The sequence below is a fragment of the Salarias fasciatus genome, chromosome 12 (genome assembly GCF_902148845.1).
Source record: "Salarias fasciatus chromosome 12, fSalaFa1.1, whole genome shotgun sequence".
Taxonomy (NCBI): domain Eukaryota; kingdom Metazoa; phylum Chordata; class Actinopteri; order Blenniiformes; family Blenniidae; genus Salarias; species Salarias fasciatus.
In genome coordinates, this window is record NC_043756.1 from 20030437 (window position 1) to 20050803 (window position 20367).

At 42.1% G+C, this 20367-nt stretch overlaps 1 protein-coding gene across 1 annotated transcript; it reads left to right on the forward strand.

Moving 5' to 3' along the window:
* Positions 1-181: 181 nt before the first annotated feature.
* Positions 182-17906, forward strand: LOC115397562 (tricarboxylate transport protein B, mitochondrial). Its single transcript, XM_030103917.1, has 9 exons — positions 182-667; positions 9756-9863; positions 10746-10845; positions 15025-15163; positions 15679-15763; positions 15930-16034; positions 16384-16499; positions 16576-16649; positions 17241-17906. Exons 1-9 carry the CDS (start codon positions 559-561, stop codon positions 17353-17355), a joined length of 951 nt encoding a protein of 316 aa, XP_029959777.1. The 5' UTR covers positions 182-558; the 3' UTR covers positions 17356-17906.
* Positions 17907-20367: the final 2461 nt, after the last annotated feature.

Genomic DNA, 20367 nt, shown 5'->3' on the forward strand with positions numbered 1-20367 from the left:
AGCTCCGGCTGGGTAAATGTGTGGTTTAAAGGCAGTAAATGATTTAAGGTCAAGGGCGCAGAGCTGTTTTTATGATAATAGGGAGAGAAGGAGGGAGAGAGGCGCCCCACCCTTTTTCTGTTTTCGCATAAAAAGTAGTCACTCTGCGTTCTCCAGTGGAACCAGCTGAAGTCACCCAGCAGGATCCGCGTTGGTTTTGACTTCAAGCTTTCCAGAGAAAGTTGCGCACGGCATCGGGACTGGGTGCGCAACTTCCGGTTTGCTTTGCGCTCTTACGCACGAACCCTCGCGATAAGGTGTTCCTATGGTTACAAATAACATCCAGTGGATATAGAGGAGCCCAACTTCCCTGACAGTCCGGGTGACCGCCCACAGTCAACAGCGGAGTCTCCGGACGGCGCACGGATCACCTGCGGGCAGGAGGAGCGCACCAGGCGGCGGCCGTCCATGTGTTGCGCGCTCCACTCTCCACTTGGACCAAAACAAACTGACAGCGCCGCAGACTGAAGACAAACTCCACCAGGGCGCAGTTTTATTGAGTGTTTTTTTGCTGTAAATATGGATAAAGGCGTGTTTATCAGCCCCTTCGTCAGACCTCGGTGTCTGGCGGCGGCGGCGCCGGCTGGAAAAGCCAAACTCACTCATCCGGGGAAAGCGATCCTGGCAGGTAGGAAAAACAAGATTTGTTCTGTGCGCAGCGGTAAAGTCACGCAGTGACAGTTTTATACACTTTGAAACAGCTTCGTTCTGGTTTTGCTCAGTATTTGCAACGCTGTAATGAATAAAGTAATGACTTATGCAGCAGCTATAAACTATAAATCACTTAAAAGTTTTTTTTGTTATTTTTTTTTACAGTCACAACACAAGAAAGACTGAGTCACTGTATTTAGCCAAGCCACGCCTGATTTTATTCAAATATGTGCGGCTCCAGAGCTATTTCTCAAGCCAGTGTTGACACATGGGGTGAAGCTGCACCAGTTAAACTGCTGCTGCACAACTCCACGGTGAATTTCTTTTTAATTTATATTTAAGTTTCACCACAAAGCATCATTCTGTGTAAAGACACGTGTCACTTCAGCTTTGTTGGCTGAAAGCTGAGCATGTGTGGGAGCGCCAGTATTTCTTTCCAAAGATGAACAGTGAGCTCACAAATCTAATCTTTTTTAAGTTAGTCACAATATCCAGTAGCTGCCTCATCCAAGTGTGTGTGAAACACCAGTGTTGAATGCTTTAAAAAAAAATGTTTGGAGTTTAATTCCTTAGAAGAAAGCAGTTTTTGTTTGTTTCACCCCCTTCTTCTTGTCCCCCTGTCCTGTCCTATCTCCTGCTGTAATTTGATTTAATCTCACTGACCTGAAGATCACCTTCAGTGCACTCTGGTTAATGCTGTTAGAGCAGAGTGATGCATGCAGTGGTGTGGAGGACGTTCATGTCTCCCACTGAAGGTTTACATGATGGTGATCAGTGCTGTACGACAGAATCATATTAAGAATACTATCTCCAACATATTTCCATTTTGCCATAGTGGTAGAATATCTTATCTGTTTAGATAGACAAATACATAAAAATATTTTTTTTTTTCCAGTGTAATAGTTGGTACTGTTAGTTCAGCTGTGTGAAGTTTTCATGCTCTCCATAAATTGCTCTAGATGTGAATGTGTCTGTGTTTGCCCTGTAATGGACTGGACTGGTGACCTGTTCTTGTTTTTAGCCTGGAAAGACTCCATCTGCTCCTACAACACTCCAAATAACAATGAAATTTATAATTATATTAACCATATTTACAGAAAATTAAAGATCACAGTAAGCTTGCAGACATGACAAATGTTAATCACACACAGATAAGAAAAAATAACTCAATGTTTACAAATGTTAAACAAACGGATTATGTATACTACTAGACTAAAAAGTCGAAACAGTTGGATGAATGTAAACGAGATATTTACATGAAGGAATAGAGAGTAGGACACTGAGCATGCATTCATCCCTAGACCTGCTGTATATCTGTTGATTTGTCAAACTGATTTACTATAAAGTCAAACAAAAAATATTAAAGCGATCACACTAATGTAATAAACTGTAATAAATAAAATATATTTGTCACTTAAACATAAATAAATAAAGACAACATCTTTGCCCTCGTCTCCCTGTTGCCCCCTCCTCCAAAGCCCCTCGACCTCCATGTGTGATGGTGATCAGGCTGCAGCGGCTCTGCTTGATGAAGAGCCTCTCTGAGGTGCTCCTGTATTAGGACTGCATGCTGATATTTGGCAGCACTCACACTGATTTCATTCTTGTGCTCTGGCAACCGCTGTACGTGCTGAATATTTCATTGTTCAGAATTTCTATCCTTTTGATTGAAGATTAAAAACAGTGAAAACTGAAGAGGCCGTGTTATTGAATTCCATTGCCGATCGCTTTCTTTAAATAACTCATGCATGGGTTAGCATTAGAAATGTTAAAAATCATAGAGTATAGCATGAAATGCTTGAATTTAACAAGACTTAGGAACTAAAGGTGATTTTTTTTTTCTTGAAAAGTCACAGAAACAATTAATCAATTCATCGTGTTGTTTGAAAACTGAGTTCAATCGCTGGTGTTTGGCCGGAGACCTTAGTGAACAATACAAGACTGAAACTCAGCAGGAATATCAAACAGCCATTTTTACATTGAGGGTAGTTTTGATAGTGTGAGCATTTCTACTTGTAGCCTTTTTTTCTCCCAAATGGTTGAGGTTTTCTTTAAAAGACCGTCTGTTTATTTGTGTTTTCATTTCAAAATCACAAAGGTCCATGCACCCCGTGAGTATTGTCTTCAAATAAGGTTGTTTGACATGAAAATATCACTTTGACATGCTTTGAAGCCCATCCACTTTTGTTTCAGTGCTTTTGATGAATACAGAAAAACATAACAAAAGACCCAAATTCAATAATAGCATTTAAAAGCAGGCGAGGATTTAACTGAAGAGTTATTGACTCTGTGGTTTAAGGAGTGAGAGGAGGCGGGAGAATCCTCTCTGGACTTATGCTTGCTTGTCAACTCCTGAAAAATGTTGCGGTAGCTGCATTGAGACTGTCCCCATCAGCCTGATTGACTGGATGTGGCCTAGCGTTGCACCCTCATCCCTCCGTCAGCCGTTTTTTTTTTTTTTTTTTTTTTGTGTCAGGCCTGTCTGTCCTGTTCTGCAACACTTGCATATCAACTCCTCAGTTTCTGCACCTTCCGAGTTTCTTCCTATTGAGGAAACCTGTGCTCGATGACCGTCTTTAGAGATGGAAATGCGGCGTCCAGATGCACTGGATATGCCAGTCTGACCTCGGCAATCGTCCGTCAAAAGCCACAGCTGCCGGTTTTAACACCGTCAGGATGCAAAGTCTTCTCTGTTCATAGCCGACACTTCTCTCGGTGTAATTTTCCTATGTTTCTGTTACATTTAGCAGCACGCCTCCTTGTAGACGGAGAGAGTCACTTGAACATGCCCGAAGGCTCGAACCAGACAAAGCAAGAAGTGGAAGGTCAGAGCTTAATGGCTTAGAGAGCCCAGATAGACGGTGGCTTGGGGGAGGGAGGCTCGGCTCTCTTTCTGCTCCCGTTGGTTCCTTTAGGTCCTCTCTCAACAGTCAGTAGTAATGACTGAAGTTGAGACACGAAGGAGGGAGAGTTTTATCTGTGCCTGGCCCGGGGGGCAGCGAGTGGTCTAAATGGGGCCGCCGCTCATATGCTTTCATACACTGTGGCAGTTTTCTGCGCCGTAGACCTGGATTCAGAGACACAAGGTGGAAAATCATCAAGTTTCTTTTTTTTCTGTGACAATCTTGTTTTTCTGCCATGATTTTCTTTCCTTTCATTTCATTTCTTCGATCTCCCCCCCCCCCTCCCTCTCCAGCCTGGGGGCAGCTGGTTAGGCTTTTTTTTCTGAGTGGCTGTCTCCTCACGGGCGCAGAGGGCTCGTCAAACCGCGGCTCACTCCCCGTTTCCTGGTGTCACAGCCAGCGCACACAGTCCACTTCCACTCGCTGTCCCCGCCGCTCGCAGACCTGGAGGAGCAGGAGGCCGGATCATAAATCACAGTGCGCTCCTCCATCCAACCCCCACCGCAACAGCTTGTCAGCGAGATGTTGGTGTAGCGCTGCCACAGACACAAACAAACAAACAGCAGCAGGCCAATTAGTGCTGGGGTTTCAAAAAAAAAAGAAAGAAAGAAAACTGTAGCTCGGAAGGATTTTCAGCTTGATGAAATGCTTCTTTCATTTGGTCTCAGTCATGTATTCGTCATGCTATTTTATGATTTATGGAATTTGGAGATCATGCATGCTTAATTGTTCCAGTTTAAATTGATTGGTTCTTTTTGAAACTGTCAGCCACGTACTCTCATCCATATCACTGTGTGAAAATTAATTTGCAGAGGCTTGAAAATTGCTCGAGATAATTACTCAATGAGAGTGTTGCTACAATTTTTAACCAAACTTATGTAATCACAGCAGTTTAATGAGTTTTCAAGTAATTACCCTGTTAGATCTGGAATCACTCTGACATTTTCTGCTTGAAATACGGTCTCCTAAAACAATCTTTTTTTCCCTCCTATTAGCAGCTCTATAGGCCTGAGGGAAATATCTGGCTCGGTACCTGCTGCTTTATGTGGCGATCAAATCCCCTAACCTTTATCGGGGGTTTGTCCTGGTAAGGCAGAGCACAGAGGGCTTTTTTTAACCTGAACCAGACTGAAAACACTGTGACACAGGCTTTCATAGACTCCAGTGTTGAAGCTGTCGATGAATGGTTCGAATCTTCACAAACACTGTTAAAAAGAGCAAATGTGATGAATTGATCTCCGAGCACCAGTGTTGGAATAAAGTGTTTTAAGGAGGCACTCATGTAACATCATTACTTTTTGCAGAAAAACACAATCTGAGAATCACCATGAGTCAGGTAGCGGGAAATATGATTATTTTCTGACTCACCAATCTCTGCCTCTAATTAAAAAGCGAATTATATGAACAATTGAAATGAAAAACCAGCTGGTTTCATCCCTCAGCGGTAAAAAGTCTTGTAGTTGTTTCCCGTTGTGCACACATCCAGACAACCTGTGTGTAATCGCGTTGCTCACTGTACTTTCTGCATGCTGCAGGCTCCCGAGCAATTAAAACACTTCCCATGTAAAATTAATCCACATCCTCTTGTAATTAAACATCAGTGGAGAATTAGGGAGTGTTGTTTAGGACAGAGGAAGCCTAAAAGGCCAGACGTCAGATGAATAATTCTTTTCATCTTTCAAGCCAGGCAAAGGAAAAAATGCTGCTTCTTCTCTGTTAATAGGGCACCTCATGTTTGAAGTGCATCTGTCCTCTGGCTATCTTCTCCATTTGGACTGGAGATATGGTCATAATCATGTTTTCCCTCCTCACACTCCCTCATATTCTCAGACCTCCAGGGAATCTAACACAACCGATGGTATTTAAATAGAAGTTCATCTGAAATAATGACTGTTTTTGCATCGAAACTGAGCACTGATTTTCCCACAGTTATCAAACACACAGTCATACCAAAAGACTGATGACTGTTTTCAGTACTTTTTTCTCCATGTCCCAAACACCACCTTTATCCCAACCATTTCATTACGAACCACCCAGAATGCATCTCATCTCTGATTGACTTTAAACTGAGCCCGTTTACTTGCACAGTGAAATTGAAGCGATCATGTAAACAGCATAATGTGATGGGCTTTATTCAGTAGCATCATTTATGAGAACCAGGATTTACACTCCTAGTGTGTTTGAGGAAAAAGGTCATAAAAAAACAGATTGTTTGTAATGAGTAATAGAAATATCAGAAAACAAACAGAAAAAAGTAAGAGCAACTTCTAGAGTAAATTTGAAATAACATAACTTTTGTTTATCCGTAATCTTTTTAGCATTAATTTATTTGACTGCATTAACCACTTCACCTTTATCCTTCTGAAATTCAAACTGTAAGAAAAACCTGAAAAGCTGTTTCTAATCTAACAGTTTTCTACAGCCTGCGCTGCTCCTCACAGATACACGTTTCCCTGCATGAAATCACGTGTAGCAGTGATGACAGAGCAGCTGTGCAGCGAGCTATAGCCCTCTATCAGGGATAATTCTGGGTTCGGTGTCTTGGCCGAGGATAAACATCTCGCCAGGTGGAGTCATGGTTCGAACCTCAGGATTAGAGGACGACTTGCTTTTTTTTCCTCTGCCAAACCTAAACAACTGGGGCGAAGAGTTATATGCATAAAGTTACAAATGTTGGTAATTTCAGTGTTCACCTCACGCCACCAGCAGATCTGGTTTTCATACTAACATGTTCCCCACAGATGTGGTTCCGGTTCTGTACAGACTGAATCTGGAATGAACTTGACTGCATAACCCAGCCTGGGCCTCATTACAGCACAATGGTTCCCACTCCAAGTCCATTGTTTCACTAAATAGAAGCAAATCTGTGCACCCAGGCTCTATATTTGCAGGGGAACATTTTCCAGACCAATCTTATAACTGTGTTTTTTTCTGATATGAGATGCGGCTCAGCTGCATTTGGATAATTGTCAGATTTTCTTCCCATAATTTTGACTCTGCGGTGCATGGTATGAACATGCGCCGGCACGCTGCTGTGAAGTCCGAGGAGTGTTGTTTGAGGTATAAATTTACCTTGTCTGGCCAGGCAGCGACAGCAGGGCCTTTAAACAGTACATCTACTCAGGCAGTCTGAGTCTGATTTATTAAACTGCTGCTTAGCTTGTGGAAACTCCAGGTTTTTAAGAGCCGATTTGTATCGGCCACTGCGCCGTTCCTCACCGTCTCTGGGTTCAGGTTATCACTCAAGTGTCATTTCAATTTCTATTTGTGTAGCAGTAAGTGTCAGAGATCTATGTGAATCCATTGATTTTACGACACGCGGTGGAGAAGAGTGGTAGTCGGAGTATGAGGAGAGAGGAAGGAAAACGCCGCCGAGGGAAAAAAAATAGGGACAGGAGAGGTGAGCGAGTCTGCGAAGATAAAGATTAATGGCCATTTTGTTCATTTAACCCACGTTTGGCAGCTACACAGGAGTCATTTAGGGTGTCATCTGTAACTGGGACCCAAACACATGTGTGTGTGTGTGTGTGTGTGTGTGTCTGTGTGTGTTTGGCTTTGATGTAGTCTGCAAAATGAAGCTGAAGACAAACAGGCTGCCTCTCGTGCAGCGCTGCTGTGCGATGAGGATTGATAAGGTGTTTGTGTTTGTTGCTGAGCTGCTTCCTCTGACGGCCGGCCGGCTGGTTTTTCCCGTGCGGCGTTGTGGCAGAAAACAGATGAATGAGGCTCATTGTTTCTTTCTGGAGGCACAGTGACCCAGTGAGGAGGCTGGGACGGAGCGTTGTACGGATCATGTGATTCCTGCTCCGTCTCAGCTGGTTCTCATTCACATTTATTGCTCCAGCAGGATTAGAAGACTTATTTCTTTGTGTTTGGAGCGACCCCTCTGCAGTTTGTATCTTTGGAAATGTACTCTGACTTAGTTTTAGCATTAAGTCCAGTGTTCAGTTGAGATTTTTCTGCTGAACACACTTTGTAGGACTTCGGCACGTCTTCTCTTTTTCTTTTTTAAGGAATGAAAAATCCAGTCTCTTCCCAACATTGTTTACTTGCGTATATGGAAACATTCAGTGTCCGTCCTCGTCGGCCGTGGGTTAATTATACATTTTTATCAGTGGTGGAGGTGACACTTAAAGAGGCCGCTGTGATAAAGGTCAGCAGGGGCGACGCATGAAGAGTGCCAGTGAGCTGTCCTTGTGTTTAGCGGGAACAAGACAGAATACTGCCCCAAAGAAAGAACCGCACCACAAACAAGTCTCCTGTTCTGCTACTGAACTCCACAGTACAGAGTTTGGCAAAAACAAGTCGGCATGAATCACCGTATTTGTTGTAACAGTTGCGCAGGGTTTTTTATTCCAGTGAATTCATTTGCTGATCATTCAGATAAAGACTAAAGATAATGTCTCTCTGTTGAATCTGCCACTCTCTCAGTCAAATCATTGGACCATTACAGCAGAAATGAGAGCTTCCTGTTCTGTGTTATCACCTATGATTTTAAGGAAATTGCTTTTTGTTGCCTGCAATGAAACAAGCACGTGGACATGCTGTCATTTATTTGCAAATATGTGAAGCACGCCAAGTGTCAAATTCCAACTAATTCGATGATTTTACCATAAACATCTTTAATCTTTAATGTTTCCTGATCAAATACTGATGACACACAGAGTGTATATTGTGTTGTTGCTGTATTTCATCAGTGCAGTGTTTGTTGCCTCAATTATTTCTCCTGTTTAAAGAGTTTCCTGCATGTTGGAAGGATATTTAGTCTTGCTGATATGACATTGCATTAAATTCAATGGATATTTTACCCCCTAAAGATCAGCTCCACATTATTTATTACCATCCTCAATGTGTTATTTACAAAAAGTACACTACATTTGACTTACCTGTGTTATATATGTGCATACAATACATGTTTAAGCACAGTTTTTTTCACATTTTCTTATATTTATATGATGAATTCATCAGTTATGCGCAGTAAGAGAGAATTAAGGATTCTTTGCCTTATCAAGAGGACAAACATTACAGTGTATGACATTATTTCATCTAACTAAAACTAAGAAACCTGTGTGAGTCGAGCTCAGCGCTGCCACCATTCGGTCAAAAGTGACATTACATCAATCTGCACCTTTAATTCACCATTAAGAGCAGGTGGGGAGATAAGTGGTACTCCTACTTTACTGTAGTGCTGAGCGAGTTGACAGCAAAAGACAAGACCACCCACTCCCTGCACTTTATACTTATACTACAGAAATGACCCTCTCCTAAGAGTCTGTGCCTCACTCGCCGGCCTGCCACAAAAATATCAGCACATCACTGTGGAAGTGCACATTTGGTTCAGTTAAAAAAAAAAAAAAAAAAAGAGAGAGAGACCTGTGGGGTTTTTTAGACTGAGGATTTGTTTTGTCTGCCCTTACTTGATGTTTGCGTGTGTGTGTGTGTGTGTGTGTGTGTGTTTCCTCCTTTTGCACAGTGTGCGGTGTGTGAGTCTGTGTCATTGAGTTAATGGAGGGTCTTGGTCTGGGTAATGGAGCCCCTCCCTGCAGGCCGACTGGATAATTTAATTAATGTCAGGCCTCTCTCCATCCATACTCCTCCCATTGTGACTCATCTGTGTCGAGCATTCTCTTTTGCATTTGGACACTTGTCCTCGAACACTCAGCTAATCGGCTGCGGAACCCTGAAAGAAAGACATTCATTCACCGACTTTACTTCATGTTCCGTATGTGCAAATGTTACTGGAGGCGATTGATAAGCATGCGAGACGTATCTCCACGTCCTCGCCTAACCTTGTTTAGCCCAGTTTAACTGCAGCCGGAGCGTTTGATTCATCCCTGCCCGGCTCGTTACTCTTCCTCCACTGGCAGCGGTGGTTTTAATGTTTATGGACTGAGAGCCATTTGTGGAGTCACTGTAATGATCCATGATGTAATGGTGCCTCCTTAGTTCAGTTCATGAGGGAGGGCTGCGGGCGCTGAAGCTGGAGATATACCCATACGGTACGGCTGGCCAAATTCAGACAACATGTGAACACATCATGTTTATTTTTCATCCTCAGTGCTCCCTTTTTATGCAGTTCCTCAGTTCTGTTTTTTTTTTAAATCTTGGCTTTTTTTTTTTTCTGAAATAACGACTAATCCCTCTGGCTTTCCGTATTTGCAGGTGGAATTGCAGGTGGCATTGAAATCTGCATCACCTTCCCCACAGAGTACGTCAAGACCCAGCTGCAGCTGGATGAGAAGGCCAATCCACCAAAATTCAGAGGAATAGGTGAGCGTCAAGTCTCTGTGAACATTTTGAACGGTGTTTCATTTTTAATCTAAACTATGCTGCCAGCATAACTCACTGAATATACATGAACTGTCAATATTAATTAACTGGAATTCCATGTGGTATGGAAAAAAAGTCTAAATATCTATCTATCTGTCTATCTATCTATCTATCTATCTATCTATCTATCTATCTATCTATCTATCTATCGCTCTTCATCCCATCTCTCTCAGGAGCTCATTATCTAATTACCCATCATCCTCAGGTACATTAGTGATTCTGGCAGGCTGTCACCGTGCTTGTTTATATGACTTACAACAGACCAATGCACACGCGCACACTCGCCGTACATGCGTGCCGGCGCACGCAAACACACCCAGGATGTGTTTAACACCAGCCGGGGCTCCGAGGACTGGAGACGATGCTAATGAGCGGCGGAGACAGCTGTTGCGTTCTCCTGCTCACTTGTGCGTTTGGCTTGACAGCAAAAACACAGATTGTTGGACTGATGTCTCCAAGAGCCCGAGGCAAGTTCAAAGAAGAAGAAAGAGGAAAAGTTCTGAGTAAACAAGCCTTGGGGTCCAACTTAACCAGTGATATATGGCTGATGAGGGCAACACACTGTCGTCAGTGGCTGTTTTGATGTTTGCGGTGTTGATTGATCAACCATCAACAGAAGTTTCAGATGTAATATTTGATGTATTCTTTATTATTGTCTAAGGGAGTATTGCTCTCATAAACCTTTAAATAATGCCGTTTGTATGTGTGATGATGACTGCATGAAGGGTTTAGACAACGCACGATCGTGATCCATGTGGATCATAGATCCATATTGTTCCCTTCTTCTCCTTTGCTTGATGTTGTGTGTTTGTCTTCCGACAGGCGACTGTGTCAAGCAGACAGTACAGAGTCACGGCGTCCGAGGACTTTACCGAGGACTCAGCTCGCTGCTGTATGGATCCATCCCCAAGTCTGCAGTCAGGTAAACCATGTGTTGATTAATAAATGGACTCAGGTGAGAGAAAGGTGAAAAATGTTCCTCTGGTGAAGGTAAAGATGGAGAGAGTCTGTGGACGTTTAGAGAGAAGGAATATTTTGACACTTTTCCACGCTGTTCATGAAAATATAATATATATTTCAAAAGGAGTAGCGTGTGTGTGTGTGTGTGTGTGTGTGTGTGTGTGTGTGTGTGTGTGTGTGTGTGTGTGTGTGTGTGTGCGCGTGTGCGTGTGTGTGTGTGGCAAAGCACCATCATATAAAAGCTCATTTAGCTCAAGTCATTGTGATCTTCTACCTGGAACCACTAACTCACACACTCCAATTATTCTAGTCCATTACCCACAAGGCTCGGCATAAATGCCACACTAGCCTTCAGTATAATTATGTTATTCTTTCTCAGCTGTGACATTTATCTTCAGACAAGTGTGTGCTGTGTAGTTTGTCCGCATGAACACACTTTTCCATACACACACACATTCACACAGTGTACAAACCCTGGATGTTTTTATTGTTTGTTTTTGTGCGAATGGTTTTGTGCTGTGTGTATGTTTGTGTTTTTGTGTGTGTGTGTGAGAGAGGCTGGAGGGTTTTTCTGTTGGATGGATAGACAGGCCCAGCCAGGCGGAGCAAAGATGCCACTCAAAGTCAGACAGGGTCTCAAAGGAGGTACAGAGAGGGGGACTTGTGTTGAGGCTCTGGTACTGGGAGCTGTGTGTGTGTGCGTGTTTGTGTTTGTGTGTGTGTGTGTGTCAGTCTTCAGGAGAATTTCAAGGGGGAGGCTAAATTGTTTTGTGTCAATTCAGAGGCAAATGCTCTTTGAGGGAACAGAGCATGTTGGAGAAAAGGGTTTGCTTGGTTGCTTTTAGTGCTTTTAGAATATTTTTTTAAAACTTGTATTGTGCGACCTAAATATAGCTCCCACTCTTTCCAATAAAACAAAACATATCCCTTACTACATTATTCATGAAATAATATGCAACCTGTTGACTGTGGATATCGATCCATTATTTTCCAATCATTTAAAAAATGTGAACGAAACTGCAAACCAAAATGCAGGAGAATAATACATTAAATCATAAACACACACACACACACACACACACACACACACACACACACACACACACACACACACACACACACACACACTCAAACAAAAAACAAAACAAAGATTATGGGCCAAAAGATGCACTTTTTGTACTGGGTAAAGTATTTTCTACTTTTCAATTGTAAAATGTTTTTTCTCTTTGAAATAGATTTATTTCCCTTAAACTAGAGGCTAGAAACCACAGACTGTAGAAATCCAGTGATGGAGAGATGAAAAAAGGGAGTGAGAGAGTTTTGATTTATGGAGCTTTTTATCTTCTCCCCCTTCTTGGTGTAAGTCTGATTTCGATCCGTTTTTCTCCTTATTTCCTCCATCCATCCCCCTTCCCCTGTTCTCCTGCTCCTCCCCCCCCCCCCCATCCCCCCCCCCCCCCCCATCCCATTAACTGATTGCCTGCGCACCATTATGCACCACACGATGCTGGAGGGATGTCAGGGAAGTATCACAGATATATGAAGAAGAACCTTTTACCTCTTCTTCCACTTAACCCTTCATTCCTATCAGCAGCTTTCTCCACCTTCTTTCCCATCTTCTCCATCCCTTCTTCTTTACCATTTTCCCTCCACTTGCAGCCTTTTCATCTCCTCTTCACTTTCTGTCCTCGGCTGAAGAGCCGACCTTGTACGAAGTCCCGCTAATGAAGATTGGCCACTCCAGCGTCCAGCATGACTCACGGCTCACTGTGGACGTCGGCCAGGAGACGTGTCGCATTGTCACTGGAAACTTTGCTCCCCTCGTTAAACGGAAAGGGGGATTTAGGAGGGAAAATTGACGAAGGAGCTGTCTTGGCGAGTGCCATATTTCTCTCTGACAGCCTTTAATGAATAGAATTTGTTTCAGGGAGTTAATCATTAAGTGTTCTGCCATCTCTGAGCGGTCTGAGCCTGCTCTGTGGAATAACACCTTATTTTTACTTTATGCACAGCTAGAAGTTGTTTTCAGGCGTTACTGTAAGAGGGATCAAATTATTTTGCTTCTTTGTTTCTACCTGCTTGACAGTCGAAGTCCGATAATTGCGAGGAGCCTGATTTTCAAAGCAAACTGAATGTGTGTGACGCGCGAGGCAGAGGAGCAGATGTGGAAGGTAATGAGCAGAGAAAAAAAAAAAACCCTGCAACATGAAGGCAGATGGTGAAGGAAGTGAAAACCACTGGAGCCAAGTGGAAGAGATGGATTTCGTCAGACCTGTGACGACGGTGAAAACAGCTCAGACGGAGAAAAGACAGAAGAAAACGAGGCATTCATCAAGGCTCCCTGTCTGTCCTCCCCCGCCCCTTTGCTAAATGTACCGGACAGTGTCCTACCGTCACCACAATTCAATTCCATCTATAAATAACCTTTCTTGTAAAGGACTGGCTGGCACAGCATTTGGTGATTGCAGAGATACAGACCACACCTCTCTTCCTCCTCCGGCTGGCTTGCAATGGCAGCTGTTGCTTGTCTTGTGTTGATCACGGAGTCTGCTTTTATTGCAGCATCTTTTAATGAGGAAGCAGGGAGGACAATAAAGTAAAAGCCCTCCACACAATCTGCACTTTCAGCAGATTGTCCTCACTAAAAATCTGAGCTGGAACAAAGTTCCGTTGGCTGTGGAAGATACAGAGAAGAAACCGATATTATATCCGCTCAAATGTCCTCCTCAGCTTTCTGTTTTCTGCAGATGAGACATTTATTAAAAGGCATTTTCATATGTGATGCATGGAACCTCATTATATTTCCCAAGAGGCCTTGTTTTTACTATTTTTTGTAAAAAAAAAGAAATTCCTTACTTCAGTATGTTTATGAAGTAAAATGATCCTTCCTCAATTTACGGTTTTTCAATTATACAGCACTTTTCTTATTAGTAAGACAAATATACACTTACGTATGCACAGAAACACACACACACACACACACACACACACAGTCTCGTATTTCTATCCTTGTGGGGACCGTCCATTGACTCCCATTCATGTCTAGCCCCTAACCCTGACCCTTACCCTAACCCTAACCCACACCACAACAAAGCCTAACCCTAAAGAAATGTTTTTGCACTTTTACTTTTTTCAGTAACAACAACATGGTCAAGAAAACACTGTTTCTCCTACTTAGGACCGGAAAAAGGTCCCCACAAGGCACGTCGTTCCACGTTTTGCTATCCTTGTGGGGACATTTGGCCCCGACAAGGATAGAAATACAAGAACACACACACACACACACACACACACACACACACACACACACTTCTTTGCTGTCATACAAAGACACAGAGCTATATATAGACTTATATGTAAGTTCTAGTTCATAATTACAGTGGTTAAACAAAACAAATTAAAGTGGGCCATAAAGCTAATAAAAGACAGTACACTTATGATGTTGTTAAATTAGATAATGATGAATATTAACCGGAAGCATCAAATGCTGCTGATGTGGCTAAAACACAAATAAAACAATGAAATCAAAATGAAGCTCTGAAACTATAGATTATAAAGCACTACTTACAGAGGCTTACAAAAGCATTCATACTCCTTCACCTTTCCCATGTTTTGTCACATTAAACCACAAATATACATTTGTATTTTGGATTTCATGTGACAGGCCAATCTGACTGATGTTTTGTTTTTTGTTTTTTTTTTTTTGCTTATTCCTCTTTGCAAAATATCTCAAGCTCAGTCAGATTGGATGAAGAGCATCTGTAAACAGCACTTTTCAAGTCAAGCCAGAGATTTTTTGCTGGATTAAGATCTAGACTTGACTTGTCCGTTGTAACACTGGACATGTTTCTTCTACTTCTGAAGGCACAGAATTTTATTTTAGGGGTATCAGATTAAAGCAGTATGAATATTTTTGCAAATCGCTGTAAAAGTCAGACTGAAGACTACTTAAATTTGCAAAATGACTGTTTACTTAATTCTACAATGTTTTCCTTGATTATCTTGAATGAAGTATAACGGCTAACATCTCTAATAATTGAATTAAAGAAAAAAACCCTTTGTCTCCAGTATTCTTGTTGATATGACTTTCATATGATTTACGTTTCCCACAATTCACTGCTGATTCTCCTTTTCTTGTCAGGTTCGGTGTGTTTGAATTCCTCAGTAATTATGCAAAAGATGAGTCTGGCCGGCTGGACAGCACCAGAGGGCTGCTGTGCGGCCTCGGAGCGGGGGTCATGGAGGCCGTGCTGGTGGTCTGCCCCATGGAAACTGTCAAGGTCCGTCACGGCTTACCTCCGATCGGATGCCTTCGTAAATATCTTTGATAATTAGTATCATGCGTCAGGTTGACCTAAATGCTTTAGCATCAGTGTTTTTTGACACTTTTTCAGCATCACGCACGTTTCCTCCTTGAACTTTTATAAAATGTTTCAATGATGTTTAATCCTCAGACCGAACCTCTTTCTGTATTTTTTCAGGGCTCATTTAAATACAACTAGTGAAACATTTGTTACTCTGAAAAATGTCACCGCATCAGTAATTATGCAAGCAAAACATTTTCCCTGTGAAAACATTTGTTACAACTCATCGTATCTGTAGTAAATCTGTCTAACAGTGTATCCTGTTACATTAACTGATCTCTGTGTCCTTGAAGGAGAGCTACAATACACATCTGTGCAGTTTTATCTCTGTTATTTGTCATTATTCCCAGAAAAGCAACATTTTCTGCTCTGGATGATCCGGATGATCCATGTTCTTTTTTTTTTTTTTTTTTTTTTTTTTATCTCCCAAGGTGAAATTCATTCACGACCAGACTTCAGCCAAACCCAAATACAAAGGCTTCTTCCACGGAGTTAGAGAGATAGTCAGAGCTCAAGGTAAAAGGTCGCCCCTCATGCATGTCCCTCACCTGACCCCTAGTGGTTGTTCAGGGTAATACAGCTGAGAACAGCTCGCTCCATTCTCTGTCATCCAGGATGATGTTAACTTGAAATAAATCAAAGAAGATCTTCGAAATGACCCCATTTCTTCCCGCCTGAGCAGGTTTAAGGGGGACGTATCAGGGCTTGACTGCCACGGTGCTCAAACAAGGCTCCAACCAGGCCATCCGCTTCTTCGTCATGACCTCTCTCAAGAACTGGTACAAAGGTCAGTCTGCAGGAAAACACACGCTGTTTGCTTTCGTCTGTCACTATTATAAAACATATAGAAGCAAGCTGTCCGGGGGTCTGAGAGACCGGTTTTGCTCTTTTGTGCGCTGATTTCAAGTCCTCGGAGCGTACAGTGTGGAACGAGGACGCAGACTCAAACGATGACGAGAACAAAGAGTATATCTGTGCTGTACATTGTGTGGAACGAGGACACAGCCTTTGTCTGAGGTCCAAAACTTTGGCAATCTGCCTGCAGCGTTTCAGGAAGTGTCTGTGTTCGGGACTAATTGTGAACCCATCATTCATAACCTCACTCTCACTGATTCGTATGTCGGCCCTTTCACCAGGTGACGACCCCAACAAGCACATCAACCCCCTGATAACGGGAGTCTTCGGAGCCATTGCAGGAGCAGCCAGTGTGTTCGGGAACACTCCACTGGACGTCATCAAGACGAGGATGCAGGTGCTTCATTGTGGTGGCCGTACACTGTGTCACAGCGTCAGTCAGATGTAACTCTGCTTTTAATGTCTCTCTCAAGGGTCTGGAAGCACATAAATATAAAAGCACACTGGACTGTGCCATGAAGATCCTGAGATACGAGGGCTTGACAGCGTGAGTTCAGTTATCCCTCACAGTCTGGGTGTTTTCGTGTTTTTCTCTGCTTTTCTCTGTGTGGGTGTTTTCAGATTAGTCTAGATTCCTCTCACAATCCAAAAACAGTTTGTTTGAGGTAATTGGTGACTTTGTGGTCGTCTGTCTCTGTGTGTTTGCCTTCTGATGGACCTGAACCATGTCTTCTGCTCTAGTCAGCGGGGATCTGCTTCAGCAAACTGCTACCTTAAGTTGGATGAAGCAGTATTGAAGAGGGATGGATGGCCTAGTACAACTTTAGTTTATCATTTTGAGAAGTTGTAGATGTGATCTATTCAAACACAAAATACCTTTTTTTCTTACTCAGCACACAAGTTCTGCATTTAAGCTATGAAAGCAATATCTGATCTGTCACTTTTATCAAACATATTTTGGAACATTTTCTTGAGAACAAACAAAAAGCACCAAATACACTTTATGATTTACTGAAAAATGCAGCGTTCAGTGTTGAAGACAGTGAATTATTATTAAATGGCTAAATTTTAGAGACTTCAAAACTGTAGTTAAACTGATGTCTTGAGTTTGCTCTTCTCTCTTGTTGTTTTTCTCCAGTTTCTACAAAGGGACCGTTCCCCGGCTGGGTCGCGTGTGTCTGGATGTGGCCATAGTTTTCATCATTTACGAGGAGGTCGTGAAGGTCCTGAATACCGTCTGGAAGACAGAATGAACAGACGGGGCGGCACCGGGTGCAGACCTGAGTTCAGGTGATACAGAGAGATGAGCTCAGATCTGTGTCATATACAGAGCAGGAAGTCAGAGACCTCACACTAGAGGCTTCAGAGAAAAATAAAAGCCTGAAAATAAACGCAGTGAACATGTCACCTATATCTGCACAGCAGCAGTGGAAGTGACAATAAGAAGAGCCACGAGTCTTTCACAAAGTGGGATTATAAAGTCAGCCATGTAATTATGAAAAAAGGCATTGTTCTAGAGATACTTCACCTCTTTCTAAATGTGAACTCACAGAAACATGCTTCATCCTCCTCTACTTGTGATCACTTTACGCGGCTCACTGTTTTTATAAGCCTGCTTTGTGAAACACCCTCTAGTGAAGAACATCCCTTCTCCTCATTCTGGCTGATGTCCACTGCGAGTTTGCAGGTTTCATTTTCTTGCATTTCTGCGTTCTGTTCTATTTCTCTTCTTGTGCCTAAAAAAAAAAAAAAAAAAGATTTTAGCCCAGAGGAGCCAGACTGCAGCTAACAGTTTACATTCCCATGCAACTGCAGCAACTTCCATAGCTTGGCCTTCAATTCATTTGATTTTATGATTATGATATGCCAATTATTTTTTTACAATGTAGATTCTAATTTAGTTTATTATCCGGATTATAGTGTTTTGTGCAGTATGTCTTATGTGCCAAATGCCAAAAGTAAATTGCAATGAGAGCCTGTTGACCGTAGGAAGGTGGAAATGATTTGGATGAGAGCAAATAAGAGTCATATTGTGATGTGTGTTACGTATTTATTAAAAAGTTGAATGTCTAATAAGTAGTTGAGAGACTATTAATGTTAATCTGTGCAACTTGTGCTGAGATTTTCTCTGTGATCAGGTGTAAAAGTATTTTTATGGTACTAGAAAACAAATTAATGGCCGTATTTCGCTGTGAGTCGAATTGACTTGATGTTGAATCACGTGGATGACCGTCCATGTGACTTCCCTCTCCTTTCAGCTGAAGCCTGACTGTTCATCAGGTCATATCCTCTCACCACGCACCTGCCACGCCACGGTTTATTTGTCTTTGTTTTACATAAAGAGCAGATTTCCATTCTTTTTTTCTCATTCCTTCGAAGATTCGTGCAACAAATCACTTCAACCTGGTAGTTTGGATAAAGTCTGCTGATTGTTAGGATAAATCAATATAAAACAGATAAATATAAACATGTGCATTGCTCATTGATCTTATTGCTAAAGTCAAATTTGTGATATGAATCCTTCATTATCATTTAAACAAATGAGGGAAGTTCTCAGTCTGCTCACATCCATTTTCAGTGCCATGTTTCATTCAGGGTTTTACTTTTCACTCATGTGCCTTTTGGTAAATGCTTGCTGGTAAACGAGAAGATATGTCATGTATCTGAATCTGATTTTTCATAATCTCTCCTTCCTTGCCTCTCATCTTTGGCATAATCCGTAATATGAAAGTAGCCATAATCCAGAAGCATCACTGTGATGATTGTATTAAAAAAAACTAATGGATAGTTTTTCTCTTTCACTATACACATTATAATTTACTACCAAATCCCTAAAGACCGTTTTCTGTGACTGTAAACTAATGTATTCCAATGCTGTGTATGTCTGGGTGTGTGGCTCTGTGTTTCTCTATGATGAGGCTCGTGCAATAAACTTGCCCCCCCCTACTTGTTGGTGCTTAATGTAAGGTCCTTTGTTGTAGGGAGGATGACAAAAACTCATTAAAAAAAAGCATCTGAAACTTTGAAAATGTGCAGACTCTCTGTTGTTTCCACCCTCCCTCATTCCACTGTTGTTCCGGCCTTTTGGTTTCAGTGGATCGCGCTGGGACAATCCGTGGGGGGCAGGTAGGGGAGGAACTGGACAGGGAAGCCATTGTTCCAGTTTTGGCTGATTTTCATGTCGGGTGAATTAACTATCCATCTCTCCCTCATTTTCACGTTGGTTCACCCTCACACACTTCAGATCTCTGGAGCCTCGGTGTTCTGTTCTGCAAAGGAATGTACAGACCTTTGTAGACGAAGGGAGTGAGGATGGCATGTAAGGACATTTTGGCCTGAATGGGGAAATAAAAGAAATACTCGGTGGGTTTGCCCATGTGGTGCTGAACTAGAAATACTTTTAGTGATTAAAAAAAAGAGAGAAAGAAAGAGAGAACTTGTGAAATCATCAGCACCAATTTTGGAAGATTTTCCAGAAACTTAAGTGAGGTGCCATTATTTACATCTTTTTTTATAATAATTTCAACCTACTTTATCAGTTCTGCTGTTTAGAATGATCAAAAATCTTTTGGGCTGTGTAATTATTTTAGAAAATGTATTTTGAGTCCCACACAGAAATGTATCATATTTCCAAAAAAAACTCTCATATCCTTATAACTTTATTGTTATTGAAATGTAATCGTTGCAGCTCGATGTTTGGTAATCTCAGTAGGTAACATTTGGTTTTTCATATATCTGCAGTGGAATAACTTGAACATCTGAACTAACGATAATGATTAAACTCGGTTCATGAAATACAACATATCCTGCAGAGCTCATTTTGCACTCTAGAGGGAGCTATTGTTCAAAGTCGTGTGTTAGTCTGACTGACACACACACACACACACACACACACACACACACACACACACACACACACACACACACACACACACACACACACACACACACACACACTGATGAGTGACGCATCCCCTCTCTTCATATCTGTACAATAAGGCTTTATAAGGAGCGTCAAAGCGCCCACCAACCCCCCTTCATCCTAACATCATCACTCACTCCCTTCTCCCCCTTTACTGGAAAGACTGGATTGGAACGAAATTGCCTCCAAAATTCTCTCATCATCTTCACAGACGTCAAGCGTACAGCTCAGGTCTTAAGATCATCTTTGAACTCCGAATAAAGTTAAGCTCTCTCTCTGCCTCTTTCTCTTTCTTTCTTTCTTTCTTTCTTTCTTTCTTTCTTTCTTTTTCTTTTTTTTCTGG

Bases quoted from the DNA above. Each gene is read 5' to 3' on its own strand.
- LOC115397562 (XM_030103917.1), top strand. From the start codon at position 559: ATGGATAAAGGCGTGTTTATCAGCCCCTTCGTCAGACCTCGGTGTCTG. The intron at 10,846-15,024 runs GTAAACCATGTG...TTTTCTTGTCAG, and splicing joins ATCCCCAAGTCTGCAGTCAG to GTTCGGTGTGTTTGAATTCC. The intron at 15,164-15,678 runs GTCCGTCACGGC...TTATCTCCCAAG, and splicing joins GCCCCATGGAAACTGTCAAG to GTGAAATTCATTCACGACCA.